The sequence below is a fragment of the Triplophysa rosa genome, linkage group LG22, assembly GCF_024868665.1.
Source record: "Triplophysa rosa linkage group LG22, Trosa_1v2, whole genome shotgun sequence".
Taxonomy (NCBI): domain Eukaryota; kingdom Metazoa; phylum Chordata; class Actinopteri; order Cypriniformes; family Nemacheilidae; genus Triplophysa; species Triplophysa rosa.
This window is the reverse complement of record NC_079911.1, coordinates 19,046,714-19,065,697: the sequence shown is the minus strand read 5'-3', so window position 1 is coordinate 19,065,697 and position 18,984 is coordinate 19,046,714. Positions and strand designations below refer to the sequence as shown.

At 40.0% G+C, this 18,984-nt stretch overlaps 2 protein-coding genes across 7 annotated transcripts in view; both read right to left on the bottom strand.

The window, feature by feature from the left end:
* Positions 1 to 18,984, bottom strand: part of pdlim5b (PDZ and LIM domain 5b) — a 48,154-nt gene that overhangs the window by 26,564 nt on the left and 2,606 nt on the right. For 5 of the 6 annotated variants that reach the window (XM_057321845.1, XM_057321847.1, XM_057321850.1 and 2 more), the window contains exons 2-3: positions 16,629 to 16,796; positions 3,473 to 3,624 (exon numbers count right to left, since the gene is read on the bottom strand). In XM_057321845.1, the coding sequence (XP_057177828.1) occupies positions 3,473 to 3,624; positions 16,629 to 16,727 (251 nt within the window). In that variant the 5' untranslated portion in view covers positions 16,728 to 16,796. Of the gene's footprint in view, positions 1 to 3,472; positions 3,625 to 3,765; positions 3,868 to 16,628; positions 16,797 to 18,984 lie in introns of those variants that run through there. The other variant, XM_057321848.1, reaches the window with a different exon arrangement.
* LOC130546535 (WD repeat-containing protein 70) overlaps positions 9,791 to 18,984 on the bottom strand; it is a 100,856-nt gene continuing 91,662 nt past the window's right edge. The window contains exon 19 of the mRNA XM_057321843.1: positions 9,791 to 9,801. The gene's annotated coding sequence lies outside the window, so the exon portion shown is untranslated. The remainder of the gene's footprint in view (positions 9,802 to 18,984) is intronic.

Genomic DNA, 18,984 nt, shown 5'->3' with positions numbered 1-18,984 from the left:
CACCGAGTGGCGCAAATCCAACCCGGAACAGACGACTCGTTCGCGTGATTCAGAGTCGAATTAAAGAACAACTAGCACCAGACATCAGTCGGTTGCTGGTCTAACTACTTCAACAACAACCGTACACCGTCACTTTAATTTTTGGGTGAACTTATCAGAACCTCATCAAGGGTTAAAAGCAACTCATAAACCGTGGAGGAATCTAAATGACTTGTTTGTGTTTTTCTGACCACAGAGCAATCAGACAGGAAATGTGGAGAGAGGTCCAGGCAGAGACGGAGCTCATGTGGGCTGCGGGTCGGGCTTCAGACCCGTGCGGTCACGCTGGTTTCTTCAAACTAAAACCCGACAGCACCCTGCTTCGTTCCTTCATAAGCCCCTCTTCACACCTACATGCAGCATGCTTCACATGAGAAATTCAACACAGTAAAGAAGAACCTCACATGCACTTTCAAGTTTCCAATGATGAACAACCCCAATTTATCATCGACGTAATGCAAAACCTAAAGAACGACTGTCATCACTTCAGTGGGAATATTATAATGTTGTTGTTTAAAGTGAACAGATACCACAGCGAACCTGCCCCAAACCTCAGGCGCCGCTCCGTGCACGTATTTCAAAGGGGGCTTTTTGAATCCGGGCTGGAAACAACCTTAAGAATGTAAAAGAGAGAAGTGCGTGCGGTCTGGAGCAATCTCCTACCTTCGGTCCTGCTGAACCGACTCAAAACGGTAGAAATTTTGGTTTGGAAGCGGATGGGGGGACACATGGAGACCTGTGCGATTCCTCTCATTTCTTTAGTGCAGAATACCATGTGGTTTCACCGCAGTCTGAGATGCTTCAGCGTCTTTAAGTGCTTCTCGAACAGACGGAGATTAACCGCAAGACACGAGGAACTGTTTAAGAGAGTCCATGTTCAGGGTTTTAAACAATAAAACATTAACGTTTCTCTGCGTCAAGACTAATTAAAGTTTATTTGTGAGCATCACTGAACAGGACGTTTCATGCCCACTCATTACTTTGCCAAATGCACGGGACAGATCAACCAAAAAAATGACAAATCTGTCATTTATTCATTTTCACGTTCATCGTTTTTTTTAGTTAAAGGTCCAAGTGTGTAATTTTTTGGAGGATCTATAGACCCCTTTCTCGCCGACGTCACGCTTACGTCACGGCACCAGCTGGAGGCAAAACAAAGGGAAAACTGGACAAACCAGCACAGATTCGGCTAGTACATAAGGAGTTTAAAATATCATCTGTTGTGTTAGTGCCACAATCGACAGAATACGGTCTCCAATTTGATATTTTAACACATTCCCCAGCCATTGTCAAACAAAAACACTGACAACAGCTGTAGTTAAACACAATAAAACGAGCGGACTGAACAGAAACGATCATTAAACATGCTCGCGTTTCACTTCATAACAGTTACCTAAGATTAAAAACGACTATATGTCGTTATGATTTGGGTATGTTTCAAAAAATATCTCGCGTATGCCTAAATCATAAACTGGGGAACAATGTTATTTTTCAAATAGCGTTAACTTTTGAACGCATAGGGTATGCTCGCTAACTTTGTTGGTTATACAACTAGCAGTTAACTATCGGCCACAAACTAAACATAAAAGAAACTGTTTGTCATCTATTTTTAGTTGTCACAAGTGCATTAGTATAAAGGGAGAGGGAACAGCGAGAAGGCTTATGTTATGTGTCAGGTTTGTGTTCAAGTAAACGGTCCTAGACAGTGAGTGACATTACATGTTAAAGTTTAATCAGATCTTTTTCGAGTCATTGTCAAAAAGCAAGCAAACAAAACGTGCTCCCTAGCATTAGTAATGTGGTCAGAGGGATCTTTCTGCCTCCAGTTAAGCTCCACCCACAAAAACGCGTCACAATGTTTACTAACAGGAAAGGCGTCTATTGACAGAAATGCAATATAACATACATAACTATTTCTAACTAAACTAACTAAAACTAACTAATAACTAAAATATGGCAAGATTATGATTGAAATTGAACATCTCTAAATGCAGTGGTACACACAGTAAAGCGTTTAAATGAGTTGAGATGAGAGTACCGCGGTGTTCTGGGTGGAAGACTTTCTAATGGCTCTCTGGGAGCCTGTGCAAACGTTCATCTCCTCTAAACACAATGTTATCTTAATAGTAAAGTTTTAGTGCGGCGATTTCGCTGATGATCTTTGCAGATTCACTGACTCTGAAAAACCCACTGAAACACTTTAATGGAAGAGTCCAGAGCCATTGCACAATCTCTAACCTCGACATTTCCTTCCACGACTCCAGAATATCAGTCTTGCTATTTAGTATAAAAGCTGTTTTAAATCAGATACAGATCGTGTTAAAAATGTAAAATAAATTCGTGACCCTGGACCACAAAAGCACGGGAACATTTTTAGTAATAGCCAAAAATACAATAAACGTGTCAAAATGACTGATTTTTCTTTTATGCCAAAAATCATTAGGATATTAAGTAAAGATCGTGTTCCATGAAGATATTTTGTAAATTTCCTACCCTAAATATATCAAAACTTCATTTTTGAGAGTGATATGCTATGCTAAGGACTTCATTTGGACAACTTTACAGGCGATTTTCTCAATATTTTGATTTTTTTGCACCCTCAGATTCCAGATTTTCTAGTAGGACGGTCAAATATCCGTCCTCTCCTAACAAATGGAAATTTAATTTATTTATTTAATCAGCTTTCAGATGATGTAAAATCTCAATTTCGAAAATTGACCCTTAAGACTGGTTTGGTTGTACAGGGTCACATTAGCGCTGGTCAACACAAATAAACGCCGTCAAGAAATAGTTTAACCTAACAATGAAAAACCATCACGCTATTCCATACCTGAAGACCGTATTCTTCCGCAGAAGCAAAAAAGCAGAAGATTAAACAAGAACTGACACTATCGAGCAGAAAACAAGCACAATAAACACCATAAAAGCTTTACAAAAAAGGTCATATCACTGTTCTCCTAAAATCAAATGATATCTTTGTATGAGAAACAGAACTTTTCCCAAATCTCATGCGTTGACATCAAAAATGTTCACAGAAGAAAGTCACACAGTTATGAAACTTTTTGTGAAATATTCTTCGAGCCAAACTCTGACTCGTGATCGTGCCACAGAAACACAGTGTCCAGGACAACCGACAGCGTTCACGCTCTCTCAACCCTCTTCAGATACAACGGAACAAACAGTGCCGATGTGCGCCGAGAGGCTCATAAATACACGCTACAATCCAGACATCTTGAGTGCATTAGAACTTGCGCGCCCGGTCACGAGAAGAGGCCGCCTGGAGGGACGAGACCTCCTAACCGAACAGCTCTTCCCCATCTGCAGGCCCTACTGTCATATTCATGTACACAATCCCTGATCTTATCTGGAGAATGATGTGATTTCTCTGAGACTCAGAACCCATGTGAGTGGATGTCGGTGTGTGTTCTCGTACCTCAGCAGCGACAGACTGAGATTTCCCACGCAGGCTTTAATTTTGTTTTGTGCCTCCAGGTGCGTCATGGAGTCTGTGGCAATTCCGTCGATGGAGAGCACGATGTCTCCCACGCTGATCTTAGCTTTAGCCGCTTTCCCTCCATCCGTCAGCTACACAAACAAACACACAGGTAAGAGAAGAGTTACACAGTGGCAATAAAAAACACAACAAACGTGACTGAAATGTTGATTCTGATTCGCTACGCATCACAGTGTGCTTTAAATTGAAACCGTACACCGAAGCAGACACACCAAGAGGCCACCGTCGACACGCGACTGATGCTCTGATGACCTTTGACCCCATTGGCCCCAATTGAAGAGAGTCCGTCAGATGATAAAGACGGATCTCAGTCCTTTGATGCTGAAGTGCATGAGACACTCAGAGCGAAAAACTACCTGCAGTAGACGTGGCTGAGCAGAGAGAGAGAGAGAGAGAGAGAGAGAGAGAGAGAGAGAGAGAGAGAGATAGAGGACAAACTAACAAAAACACAAAGCTCCACACCGAGGCAGCCATCCACGGCACCATCTTAGGAATATTTTTAAAAAGAGAATTTATACAAAAGGTTTAATAAAAGAAACTTTCCTTATCAAAAGTGAAATGCACACATTGTATCGGATTCAACACAAATCCTGAGTGACACCGTTATCAAATGACCTTTCTGCTGCCATTGAAGCGTGATGTCTTCTGTGTTCTGCGATCTATTATGTGTGTTAAACTCTCTGACACAAGCTGGTGTTCTGATTCACAGGGTGGGTAGCATGTGAAATCGGACAGTCTTCTTCACGTGTCAGGCAGGTCTCGGTTATGTGATTATTTAACCAGGCATGAAGAACATCAATCCTTCAGCACCTCTGAACCTCAACAACAGTAAACTACAACAACAAAACGCCTATAAATGAATGACTGGATATTGTTGACTTATTAAATTATTATGTTCCCTTAAGAACGTATTGCAAAGGAATAGTTCACTCATGCTCAGTGGTTAGAGCATTGCGCTTGCAACACCAAGGTCATGGGTTCGATTGCACATACTTAGAAACAAATGTATAGTATAATGCAACGCGAGGACCTTTGGATAAAAGAGTCTGCCAAATGCATAAATGTAAATGTAAAAATGAAAAATCTCTTAGAATTTACTCACCCTCATGCCATCCAAAATGTATGTCTTTGATATGTCTTTAGTTAAACACAAACCAATACGTTCATTATCAAATTATATTTTATGTATATATATTTTTAAAACTATAGAAATTAAATTATATAAAGTGTAGGGGTAAATTATCATTTTTTGGGATGACATATTCCTATAATAAGGACATGCATGACGTTTAATATCGTAAGTAAAAAAAAAGCTAAAGATCTGTTATAGAAGCTAAAGAAGTTTGTCGTAGATTTTAACATTTGTGCAACAAAACACGGTGCACTTTTTAAACAAAAAAAAACTCTGGCTGTGTGCCAAATTAAAAGAAATACAAAAACAACACGATTATGACGTTGTCTATTCCACAAAATGCAGAGAAACAATTTAAAATTAAAGTTTGCGATTTAAGAAAACAAATGTTATTCGGGGCTGGAAAACTTGTTTTTTTGTCTGTAGACTAACGCGCACTGATGAATCGTGCGCCGCAAGGAATGTATATTAGGAATGTAAACGGGGAAACAGGAAATGTTTGAAAAGTCTTTCATCTTGACATGAGCAGTAAAATATGCCACATCACTTACACACGCAGCGGGAAACTAAAACTAGAGGTCACACAACTTTCTAATTCATGAGCACAAATCCACCTCAAGGTCACACATACCCATTCAAAGACACAACTGCACCTCAAAGCCCGAATCTGATGTAAGGGTCCACAGAGACCCCAGAAGAGAAAAACAAACAGACGAGAGAAGTGGGGTCCTCACCAGGTCACAAGAACATGTCCTAAATACACATGGTGTAGTGTGTACGACAGCCAGAGGTGATGTAAACTATAAATTAAACCTCAGCTTCATGAACCCAAATCCCAAAAGTGGCTCATTTCACTTTCACGTGGCCCCCTTTTCCTCTCCAGCACTACGAATGCATTCCGTCCACCTGAAATGAAACGAACAGGACAAACATCCATTGTTCGATTTAAAACGAAGCTGAACGCTTTTCATTACATGTGTTTGGCAGATGAGAATCTCTAGAAAGCCAAATGGATGAGATATCTGCCCTCTTCCACTTGGCAGACGGTTCACGCACCGCAGAGGCCACGCTGGTTGAAGCCGCTCAGTTTTATGTCGGGCAGTAAACGGTAACGATCGGTTGGTGATCGTCCTTTTATAGCCACACGAGTGTCGAGGGCCACATCAAACATGCTCGCGTATCACAGCGCGAATAAGAAGAGCAGTCACAACAACTCATGAGATTCCCATGAGACGTGTAAACCTGCATGTGCAGAAATATGCACAGCTATATGAATGATTACAGAGAAGCAGTTCCGAGCAATTGACAAAGAAAAAAACACCACATGTTGTTAACCAGAGACGTGAGTTACGCTAAACAGGACAAAACAAGGACACAAACGTTCATTTCAGTTTCCTCATGGACGGCAGCCAAACGCTTCCATCTGCGTCTCTCTTTGGAGATTAACCACAATCACACGAATCGAATTGAGGTGAAATTCCTCATAAAAATACTTGATGATATACCTATGGATCATCATTACCTCTGAATCCGTCAAAACCTCATCCACACAACTCTAACTTATCCACAAAGATCGCCATGAGGATACTGATTAATACAAATGTTAATAAAGCATTTTGGGGGAAAAAATGTGGAATGGTCAGGCAAGGGCTAGGCTCTTCTTTGTCACATCACGGCGCACCACACATTACAGGAGCAAAATGATTCAATCTAGGATTATTTCTCCTCGTGTTTGCGGTCTCTCACAGTTTAAAACTCGTATAAGATTTTAAAAAAGCTTTTGGTGTGGCCCCAGCATTAGTCGCTTTGGATAAAAGCGTCTTCCAAATGAATAAATGTAAATGTTTCTGTTAAGATATAGAAAATACTATTAGGCCAGTATAAAAACAATAAAAGTCTATTGCAAGTCCCCACAAAGTTACCAAAACAAAACAAACATTCAGTCAAGTGTATTAAAACCACAACTGTGTTTGTGTCTTACGCCGGGATGCGATGATGTAACGCATCTATCTCAGTTTCAGTGAAACACCTGGTTGGAAACCTGCATTCTCTGAATGTTCGACACGATGACATAATGTTTCTCTGAGAAGTTTCCCTGTTCCTCATAAGGCAACCATAGACACATTAAAGCCCTTTAACAAGCGTCCACACAACTGTCTCCATCGAGCAGACATCTTAAAAATGTGAAGAGCAGAAGAGCTTCATTCACAAGCCCCCGGGAGAGAAACCCCACGGCATTTCAATCGCCTTTAGTGAGGCCCGGGGGGAAACTTTGGCAAGGAAAAGATGAGTTTGAGTCTAAACTACAGTACGAGTGTGGTCTTAATATGTTGACAAGAAAATCTAGCATCAAGCAACAACCTTTATTGATCTAACTATAGAGATTAACGGAGACCAAAGTAACTGTTCCACTAAATTTTCAAGAGGAATTATGGGACATAACCTATTAGTTTTTGAACGTTGCTCATATTCAGGGTCAGGAGTTTGATCACAATATCACAATAATAACTGAGAAAACACAACTTCCATAGCAACACAGACCAAAAAACCTTCTAACGGGTAAGAAGAGAGAATTTTCAATCAATCCAGCATTGTGTTTGCAACGCAAAGGCTGAGGGTTCGATCCCTAGATAACACTTACAGAAAAAATTTATAGCTTCAATACACTTATTCGTTTTGGATAAAAGCGTCTCCCAAGCACATCAATGGACATTTAAGTGGTAAAATGCAGTGGGAAACACTAGCATCTGATGCCAAGGCTAAATCTTTCTTTATTTTCCCAGTCTTAACAAAAGCAGAGTATGAGGGCTGGTTAAAACTCAGATTACATCCAGCCGTCCTGCCAACAACCCCAAACCCACACAAACCCACAGAAGCTATAAATCAGAGAGAGAGGAGCAAGCCAGCGGGACATGATAGATGAGCTTTCATTCATTTCATTATTCAAACCAGATCACCTCACTATAAAGCTAAACATTTTATAGAGGTAACGATCCTATTAGGAGTTTACTAGGACTGACGTTCATTCAATTCAATTCAACTCAACTCAATTTTATTTATATACCGTTTTTACCTTTTTCATTGTAACAAACAGCAGATTCAACAGTACAAAATCACCATCATGGTGCTTATTGCTTAAAACTGCAAAGCAATACTTTCCTTAAGTCTCAAATGATGCGATGAGTTATTTATTTTTAGAATCATTCTTCAGAATAGCAGAGTCACTCTTTTTATTACTAGAAATAACATCTGAATGAATGAGTTCTGAATGCTCAAAAATAACGTTTCATGAAGACATTACCATATTTGGTATTATACGTTTGAAGGAGAATGATTTAGAAGGTTTCCTGCAAATGTGTTTGATTAGATCAAAGAGAAAACCAAACGTTTCAAATGATCAGAAATCGTACAATCAGTTCAGGATGAAGAAGCAACATGACCTGCAATAAACCTCTGTCTGGACAGCTCCACCCTTCTTTCATCTGGACTAAATATCTCAGTGATTCAGGGTTCAGAGTAACTGAACTATTTTTGAAATGAAAAAATGAAGCTGAAAGAGATCACTGAAAGGCTCTCAACAGTAATTTGTTGAAAATTTCACTTGGTAGAAGCCAAATGAGGCAGATGCCAACATGGACATGTTACAACAAAACCACCTCAACCACCACAAGCCATTCATTTCTAAATGTAAAAAAATGGAGCTTTTAATTGACCAAAGAGCGGTACGAGATGATTAAGAATCAGTATGAAAAGTACAAAAGTACTTTCTTATCAGCAACACCATGCAAATCATGTAGAGTCCAAACCAAAACACACCTGACGTAAATTCCTCCACGAAGCAACAACGACTGATATGCACTGCGTTCAAGTGATTTGTCTACACGTGGAGTCCGAATTTGACACCGACTGCGAGTTGTCTAATCAACACTTGTCTCGTTTATCTGAAATATGAGGTCATCCTAAAGTCAGTGGACTACAAATATGCGAAAGAACAACTAACGAGAAAAATCTGACATCTCTAAACCACTTTCTGTTCCTATACAAACCTTGCATTCATTTATTAAAGTGAGACATTGACGCTTTTAAACCTTCTTTTATTGAAATATAATAACATATTGTATGTTTTCTCAGTTTTACTGTTGCGTTTTATGTCATCCAGCACACAGGTATCTATCAAAAATTCAGACTTTTGATGACAAATAAACATGCGACGCTGAGAAAGGGTAAATATAGTTGATTTACAAATACTATTGAAATTATAACAAAATAAATCTGGTTGAAAATATGCAGTTACAATCTTCATTTATTTAGAATATTATACACTTATTTAAACATGCTGGACATGGTAGGATGTAAACAGGTATATAATATTCAAAAAACCATCCAGATTTAAAGCAACACTTTATAGTTTTTCGACCTTAAAATAATGTCTCTTTACTGGACGAATTCTACTGCCGCTGCTAGCTGAGCAGCCTCCTCGCGGCTAAAACCATAGTGCGATGGTTTCCAAACAACTTTCCTGCATTTGCCGGTTTCATCAGCTTAGTAAACAAATTCAAGTGTATTGCGCTGCCCACTAGAAGCTTATACAGCGACATTATTTACGACACTGGTAACAGACAATTGCGCTTATCAACCACATGGGGGAGCCATGAGCAAAAGTTCTATAGTGCTGCTTATAAATAAATATACTTAACAGACCATAATGTAGTTGTTTAGTGTTTCATTGGTCGCAGTATTTTTAACATGCTGCTCCACACTTTTACCCTAAAACTGCTCTACTGACCAACTCTGGAGTCTGGAGATGAAACTAGTCCATGTGTTTTCTATGACTGCTGGTCTTATAATTGGGCTCTGTGTGTTTGCTCCCAAAAATGACAAGTTAGAACGTGCCACAAAACATCTTACAGACTCTAAAGTCAAAGCCACAAAGCCTTAGTTGACTTTTATTTGCCGAAAGCCGCAGTAACCTTTCAGTGGAATTATTCTGAGCTGTGGGAGCCGCACACCAGCCCAACAGGACTGACCACTTGATCCTGGACAGACCAACAACCGAGCCTGACCTGCAAGGTTCATATTCAGTAGAGAATGTTACCATCGAATCCCTCAGAGAAAAGCAAATGTACTTGGATTGTGATGTACATTGCCAAGCTGAAAGGACAAAAAACATTACAAGTACTTCGTATTACTCATGCCATACATTACAGGTCTTCGGAGGCTATAAAGCCGGGAGTGCAAATCATGACAGAGCTTTTCTTTTTAGGCGAACTATTACGCATAAAAATTTACATTTTATATTTACACCATCACTCTTAAGATAACAGCCAAAATACTGAAACCCTTTATGGAATCCGTAAGCTATTCGTCACAGACATGTGCCCAGTTTTTGTCTCTGGAAATCTGAGGCCGACGCGGCCCACTGGACGCCATTCATCTTCCAGTTCCTGTTCTTTAAAAACACCTTCTGCTTATGCAAGTCTAGATTATTGTTCTGAATGGAATCTAGCGTTTCCCTCAAACAATAACAGTCCCTAATACACACATTCAGTCACGGAGACTAAACGCTATGCTACAAGACATTCCGCTCTTTTCTGGGTGACACAAACATGGCCGTATGTGAAGTGGGGTCAGAGGATTGTCCATCTGGGAATAAAAAAGTTCAACACGAGCAGACGACTAAAATTAGAGCAGATTTGTTCAGTGTGAGTATCAAATGTCAGGCGGACACAAAGCAGACGCTTTCTGAGGATGATGGGAAGGGGTTTTGAGAACGGAACGGAGAGGCAGAACCTGGACTGAACCGTAGGGTGTGAGGAAACGACCAGCAGCAGAACTGGAATATCACAACGTCAGGCTGCGATCGCACTGCGATGATCCAGTGTTACCAAAAAAGGAGCATTTTAAGATTAGGTAGACAGGAACAAGCCTCACGGACACCTACTGCTTCCTTCCTCTGATAATTCCTGCTGGAACGTCCCAAACTGCAGCGGTTTCGAAATCTAGTGAGCTTCTTTACTGTCCACGGTATCGTAAAGCTAAGCTACAACTCGAATTCAAGATTGTAAAATAGGATTAGTGATTTAAAATGCTCAACATATTATTAATACACTATGGCCCGGTTTCAAGGCTAGTCCCAGACTAAAATGAATGTGTGACCCGTCTTAACTGAATATAACTTGCCCAGAAATGTCTTTATAACAATATATCTGTGCCATTGTTTTGTTTCGAGATGCAAACCAGTAATGTTTTCTTCGAAGGCATTTTTATAAAAGCGACATAAATATCTCAAATTCAACTAAGGCCTGTTTCTGTGAAACCGGGTCTATATGTGTCAGCTAAAAAGCACATAAATATATTTTATATTTATAGTATCATATTAAAGACAGTACATTTATCAATATTAGGGCTGTCAAACGATTGATCGCGATTTCTCGCATCCAGAATAAAAGTTTGTGTTTACATAATATGTCTGTGCACTGTTAACTTTGTATTCCTAAAAACCTGCATATAAACATAAAAATATTAAATATGTATATATAATTTCAATATATATATAAAAATATACATGTAAATATTTCCTAAATATGTATACATGTACCGTATGCGTATGTGTTTATAAATATAAAATGAATATGCACAATGTACACACATATATTTTGTAAACACAAACTTTTATTCTGGATGCCTTTGATAGCCCTAGTGTTCATTGTTTATTAAAATCATCATGATTCTTTCAATTTTCCAAAGATGAAATTGTTATTGCTCAGAGATTGGAGTTCTCACCTGTGTTTGATTTAAGTATTAACTAAATCTCAGATGTTTCTCCTAAAATTGCTTAGAAGAAATAAAAACAAACAAATGAGACGGTTGTTGAAGTCCATGAAGTGTATGAAGGTGTCAAATGAATGTAGATTGTTGAGGTAAAATTGTCTGGATTTGGGTAAATTTACTGAGAAATGTTTGGGCTCATAATAAGATCTTCAATAGAATGCAATAAAATTTTGATGGAGACATTTGTAAGATTTCTGTCTCTTTTCTTAAGAGAAATATCTGAGACGCCGATTATTTTACCTATACAATCTACATTTATTACAAACGCTGGTGTGAATTCATGCATAGCCAAACAAGCCACAACCAGTTTCTCACACGAATAAGACATAAAATCTCAACCTCCTTCAACTATAATCAGGTTTTATTGTAGATTTCACAACCTGTTTCTGACTAAACTTGCCTCTGTTACTAAGCGACCGGATGTGTATTGATTCAGCACGCTCTGAAGAAATGTCACAACAGGCTCTCATGCTAGTTAATCATTCTCAATGAGATATCTCACGAACCAGCCAATCGAAATAAAGACTTTGCATAATGACGTAATGATAATTCGTATTGGCATTAGAAGATACAATCGCCATGGAAACATTATTATGAGATGTCTGCGAGAAGACACAAAGATGAGGTGGACGCACGTAGACAACGTGATTGATCGTGAGGTTCATTTAAGCAAAATCAATGATGACTTTTGCAATGCAGATTATATCAATCACAGTTTACGTGTTGTGAAGTTAACCCAAAGTCAGCAAATGACAATTTTATGTTTCAAACAGAGATGGCGACAGAGAGGCAAAAGTTATGGATTGCAGCTTTAAACTCCATAATGATTTACATGAGTGTAAATGAGAAAATGTTGTGTTTTATTGGCCTCGCTCAAGATCAGATTTTAAAAATATTTTGTTCCCCACACCTCCCACATCTAAAGGTCAGAGACCACGAGGTCATAATAAAGTTCTTCAGCATTGCTCACCCGTTTAGTGTTTGAGTAAATCACTTACTGAGACGTTCTTCTGTTGACAACGGCTCCCATAATAGAGTCTTGCTGTTATGTCTAAGACTGAGAGGATCTATTAAAATTTCACGTTGATAGATTTGGGGCTTGGATAAACTCAGAAAAATCTCTCAAGGGCCATTTGCTATGGAGAAATGCAACAGATGTGAAGTTTCTGAACAACTGTTTTGCCTTGAGGGTTTCTCGCTCAGCACTTCTTCTCTCACAACACAGTTAAATCAAACTCGGACGTAACAACACGTACTTTATTTCGGGCAGATTTCCCATTTCTGCCTTAGCAGCTGTCGCTTTCTATCTCTTTCTGTAAAGGTAGCACAAAAACACTTTACAACATTCCAGATCCTGGGTCGATCTTCTCAAAGGCACCGATCAGAAGACAGCACAGCAAACCATCGACTCAAAGTCTAAATACAAACATGCTAAACAACATCGTTGATAAGTTAATTCAACTCTTAGTTTTTGAAATCTAGCAAAATAAATAACATCACACCCAGTTTAATGACACTGAAATTGAAAGGAAACTTGAGTTTTATTGGCACCACAGCTATGCAAAGACGCACTCTAACCACGTACAACAGTTATTTATGCACGACTGGACTGCATGCATTCAATGCGCTGGCTCAGCATTTGCATCTGTGTTTGCGTACTCGCCGCGTTTTTGGTCCGACACATCACTGAAAGCGCCGATTCTAGGTCTTAAGACTGAGAAACAAAGGCAGCTCTGTGGTTCTGTGCCTTTGACCACGGCAATATCAACACTTCACTGCCGCTCCAAAAGAAACACGGGCAGCACCCGTCTCAACCCAGTCAGTTCAGGATGACAACGGGTCTTAAAGAGATTGATTTTAATTTTCGGGTGAACTTTATTTACTGACCCTCGTGTCATTCTAAACCTGTATGAACACAAAATGTAGATATTGAGAAGCATGTTGGTAAACAAACAACATCCATTGACTTCAATTGCTTGGACTGGAACATTTCTCAAAAGATAAATGACCATTTTTGTTTTGGGGTGAATCGTGCCTTTAATGAACGCTGGCATGCTCAGTTTCTCAGCCGGATGGGAAGGTTTCAAATTAAATGGTCACCATTATTAAATGAATAGTGTTGATGCAAATCGTTCGACTCCAGTAGGTTGCATTGCATTTGCAGACATAAATCAAAGTCAATTTGAACTTAAATACTTCTGAAAATGAGGAAGAAGGTTTGATTTCCACAGCCCTACTCACTGTCTTCGTTAACTGTCAGGTTTTATACATTAGGAAGTCCTAATGATTGTCGATACATGATCCAATATTACATTGGATACTTGCACAGCTCGTTGTTTTATGTCCAAACCTCTCTGTCTTTTATGTTGCGTTTGGGTCATAAATCAAACACTGCATGTCTTTACCTGCGTGTAAATCAAACCGCTCACCGAGACCAAAAAATCCAGAGAACTGCATTCTGTTTCAAACCATCCGAACTTCAGATTCTTTCTCCAAACCATATGTTGGAGAATATTATTTACACCATCCCTGTGATATTCCTCCTCAAAGCTGGAGATGCCAATCAACATTTGAGTTTCTTTCAGAAACCTGTTTCTCACAGATGTCACGACTGCTTTAACCACAAACCCTAAAAGCCCATTATATACGGTTTGTGGCAAAAGCATTTGTGACACCAGGACACGAGGAAAGGGTTTCTGGAAGAAACTCAAACTGGCAGCCAGTCTTGGCTTGAAATGAAGTTTGCCTACGAATGTGTTGCGTGACCTTCAGGTCTGGACACATTCAGGGTGCGGTTCCAGCCGTCCATTCAGACCTTCGCTCAATAAAGAGGTAAATACGGTTGAATGTGTGACGTAAAGGGAAAATGTGTATGAATCGACAAAGAAGCTGAATGCTTCAAATAAACAGCACTACCAAATAAGGACAAAGATGTCAAATGAAAGCTCCCAGTTTTCCGCTAGACATTAAGCTCAGTCCCAGGCTGTTGGTCGCTGTATCTCCCCCTCTCCGCGGCCCAGAGAGTATAAATAACTTCTAACAGGAAAGAGCCATTATGTCCCGTTGGGACGGGCTGTAGTGGGCAGCCTTGAAGAACGTCGGAGTCCTGCATGCAACGAGCCGTGCCAAGGCGCAAGACCACTTCAAAGGAGGGCACTGGCACTCATACATCACCGCTCACCTCCGCGCTCCCTTGAAATCGTCGAACCCCGCGGCTGCAGAGGAACACCGCGCCCCTGCGTAGCCCAACAGAAAACATTCAGAGGTCCTATTAATACTTCCACCAGATAATCCATCCATGCTTATCGTGGACAGCTTTCGTCCGGGCAGAGGTATGGCGTTCGGTCGGGGTGGGAGGGGAGATCAGTTCTCAACCCACACCGGCTCTTTTACGCTCCGTTCTTATGCAATGACATGTTTGCATGGCATGCGAGGTCACACTTTCCACTCCATGCCGAGATATCTAAACTACCCCATAAAAGGGTCTACGTTCTCTGAGAAGCCCACAGGAGCGCTGGGACAGTGGAAACGACACATTTAAATAACAAAGGACATAAACATGCTGATATATTAACCGTGATGGAAGCCAAAACCGTCGCTATCCATTAGACGCCACTGAGCCGTGGATGCAAAAGGGTCAAGTGAGATCTGTACCAAATGTACCAAAAGACTACATCCAGCACTAACCATTCATCAAAGTATGGCTTATTCTCCACTTGTAGAGCCCATGCCAACATCTTCTCACTCAACGCACGCCAGGCGGTGACGACTGCCAAAGCTGAGCTCAGATTTACGGGCACAGAGCTTCCAGGAGTTTAAAGTCTCCACTTGAACGTTAGGAGTGCAGTCGGTGCGCTGGATCTCCTGTGCAACCTCAACAGACAGATTCATCTCCATCCTATGTGACGCATCAGAGTGCATGTGGAAGCCATGTGAGCAACCCAGGACCATGTCTCGGGGCTGTCCTACACTTCCACACGGATGCTAAGATCAACTGGAAATACGCCGATTAAATAAACCAGATGGTCTGTGTTTGAGCAGAACTGTTTTCTTGAAGCGGTTTTACGGCAAAAACTAAATCCAGCACCAAACAAACACATTGACTTTCAGCCTTAGTCTGACATTTTTGATTTCCTGTGGCGATGAACCTCACCGCCGACAGATGCTTGCTTTCCGGGTGGTATATTTGGTAACAATGTCCAAATATTAAACAAGATAACCTCGCGTACGGCATTTGAATTAAAGTCAACATAAAACGTTTGTGGCATGCAACGTCTATCGGTAAAACCGGATATTAAACAAATAAAAATGTACGGCAGTATTTTGTTTTATCAGAGACAATGCAAAATAGTGTGCACGGTCCAGAACCTTATGTTTGCAGTCAAAACAATCAGCATGTGTGGTCTCTGTTTCAGAGGCTCAGCTCTTTGGGGATTTTCGGTGCACACTAATGTAAAAATGGCTTATTTTAAAGGGACAGTTCACCCAAAAATGAAAATTCTGTCATCATTTACTTGCCCTCGAGTTGTTCCAAATCTGTATACATTTCTTTGTTCTGATGAACACAGAGAAAGATATTTGGAAGAATGATTGTCACCAAACAGTTCTTGGACCCCTTTGACTACCATAGTAGGAAAAATTACTATTTTTTAATTGTTCTGTTGAACACAAAAGAAGATATTTTGAAGAATGTAGGAAAGCAAACAGGCGTTTCAGGCAGGTCTGGGTGAGCATTCGCTTTAAGATAGAATGCATCTTTTGTTCCGTCACTTTCATTTGTGCAATTTTACAGGTCAAATACATGCATGTGCAACTTATAACACACCAAAGACACAGAAAAACACGTATTCGCGCCATATGAACCCTTTAAATCAAAAGAAAGACTGTAACCTCAACAACATTTCTAGCTCTATGTAGCACCTGGATGTTCCTCTGAGAACACGAGTGATGCGCAAAGATGTGCAAAGCAAGCAGCCAATCATGGCTCATGAAAGTTAAACTACAACCTGTCCCAACATCCTATTGTGTAAGACAATACTTCAGCAAGGTAAAACTGAGGACTGAAGAGATCGCAAAGATCCTTCACGAGACATCCTGGAAACGCAGACTCACCTTGGAGATGGTGAGGGGCATGCTGAAGTCTTTCCCACCCTGAAGTCTAAAGCCCCAGGGTGAAGGTCCGATCAGGGTCACGCTGTAGCTGTTGCTCATGGTCAGACGGGTCACAGTCCCAGGGACGGTTCAGGAAAGGACGAGTTCTACCAAAGTCCAATTCACAGCCTGAGAAACAAGAACAGAGATTTCCACAACATTAATATCACAGCAAGACACTTAGTTAAACATTTATCGTGGAAACCAAAAATGATCTACTGACGCCTGACGGAAACACAATCTTTTGCCTGCAGAGATAAGTTTGTAATATTCAGTCAGATGTGCTATTTTTTATGTAATCTAAAGTCAACAGCAAGTGAGCTGGACTAACTTTAATAAGTAACATGAAAAGACAGGGCTAAAAAATCAAGAATTGAATCAAGTGTATACCTGTAAAATGGATTTATCTGGAAAACGTAACAGGACTTTATAAATAAACCCGAGGACGAGGTGGTTCACAGTCTAAACATATCTCCCAAGTACAGATAACACAAAAGAGCGGTCTCTATTTATATAAAGGTGATGGCCGGGTGGGGGGCATTCTTGTTCCACACAGTCAAGTATTTTAAGAGCTTGTGGGTAGGCAGTCGTTGTTATGGTAAAACCCTAGTAAAATCCTGCACCAGCCAAATACAAACATTCCCGAGGAACGGATTAGAGTCGGGGGGGGGGGTTGCAGGAATGTCCCACGGCCCTAATTGTGACCGTTTTAGCCACGTTAACATCATCGACCGTCCTGTTTTACAGTGTCCAAGAAGGCTGTGAATTCATCAGTTTCTGAGAGGATGGTGCCCTGCGGGACAGGTTTGAAAATGCGTTTTCGACCATTGAGAGTTTCAAAGAGGCGGGTCAATGTGACCTTTCAGGATCTGAATTAAATTTGCGGCACGACTGCTTCGTTTCAAACTCCACACCCTCGAAACACATTTACACATTCCTATCCATCAAAGTTTCCATTAGAGCTTTTCTCTAGCGTGCAGGAACCCCGAGGAACGCATGAGTGTTATTTATATAGCAGGCTGTGATTTTCCAGCGCTCGGTTGGATTGACATTAATTGGACATGTGGAAAGATGAGGGTTAATGAGAGTTAATGAGCAAATCTGTGTGGACGACAACAGGCAGGTTCAAAAAAAGGCCAAGATGCTACGCAATATCACAAAGAAATCGACAGATATATGGTACAATGCCAATGGTATTCGATAAATCTTTATGTTCTGTGAAAGACAAAAATGCCCATAAGTTAAGTATATTGTTAGAGGACTTATTTGTGGAGTAAAGCCATTGTGTCACTGTATACACTTTTTATTTGTCTTCATTTATTTATTTCAATGTATCTTACTTTTGTTTTGTGCTGCTACATGGTTGTATTGATTTGAGATTTACGATTTGCTGTATTATATGGCATTTTGTTTCTTTGTCTTGATTTAAGAAACAATAAAAGAAAAACAATTACAATCACATAGACAATTAGTTAGTAGGGCTTAGTAGGGAATCTTGCATTTTTTATATATTATATCATTCTAATTTATTTTATATAATAATATTTTATCCTCATTTCTTTACTGTTTTTCTTTACCGTCTCTTTTACAGCATTTCTTTTCTGTAAAGCTGATTAGCAACAATGCAAATTGTGAAAAGCGCTCCAGAAATAAACCGTATTCATTTCATTATCGTATAACAGCTATGGACAAGAAGTTAGACTAAGATAATAAAAACTTGAAATCAAACTTTATCAGTGACTCGTGTGATGAGTCTGTTATTGGATGTGTTGTCATGGCATCATATGTGATGCAACACGTTGTTTTGAACCAGCTCTGGGTGCAGTTCCAGAAGCATTGTGTTGAGAATATGCTGAACACACCAAAGGAATCAGTTTTCCACGCCTGAAGCCACAAGCCCTGCATGCGATTCTACAGCAAACGCTTTTCTAATTTCAGACAGATCGCCATTTACAATTACCATAAGGGTTACACTCAATAGAGACTCAAAAGTTGACAACTTTAAAATGACTTATTCTCTTGGCCAAACGTACTGATCACATCGGTCACAAAGTAGCAAAGCTATTGGACTATTGCCTATGATGTTTTGACCACAACTTCCTGTTTCAACAGGAAATAAGTTAACATGTATTCTTGTGTATATTTAAAATATGAATATATAAACTATAAATCTGAATAAATAAACTAGATATAACATATTATAACAATAAGAACGATTGAGCTGCTTTAAAGCAGTCATTGTCTCCACACAGTGTTCACATGGCCAAAACTGTGTGCTCTGACATCTGACGACTTGCACGTCCATCACCGTGAAAAT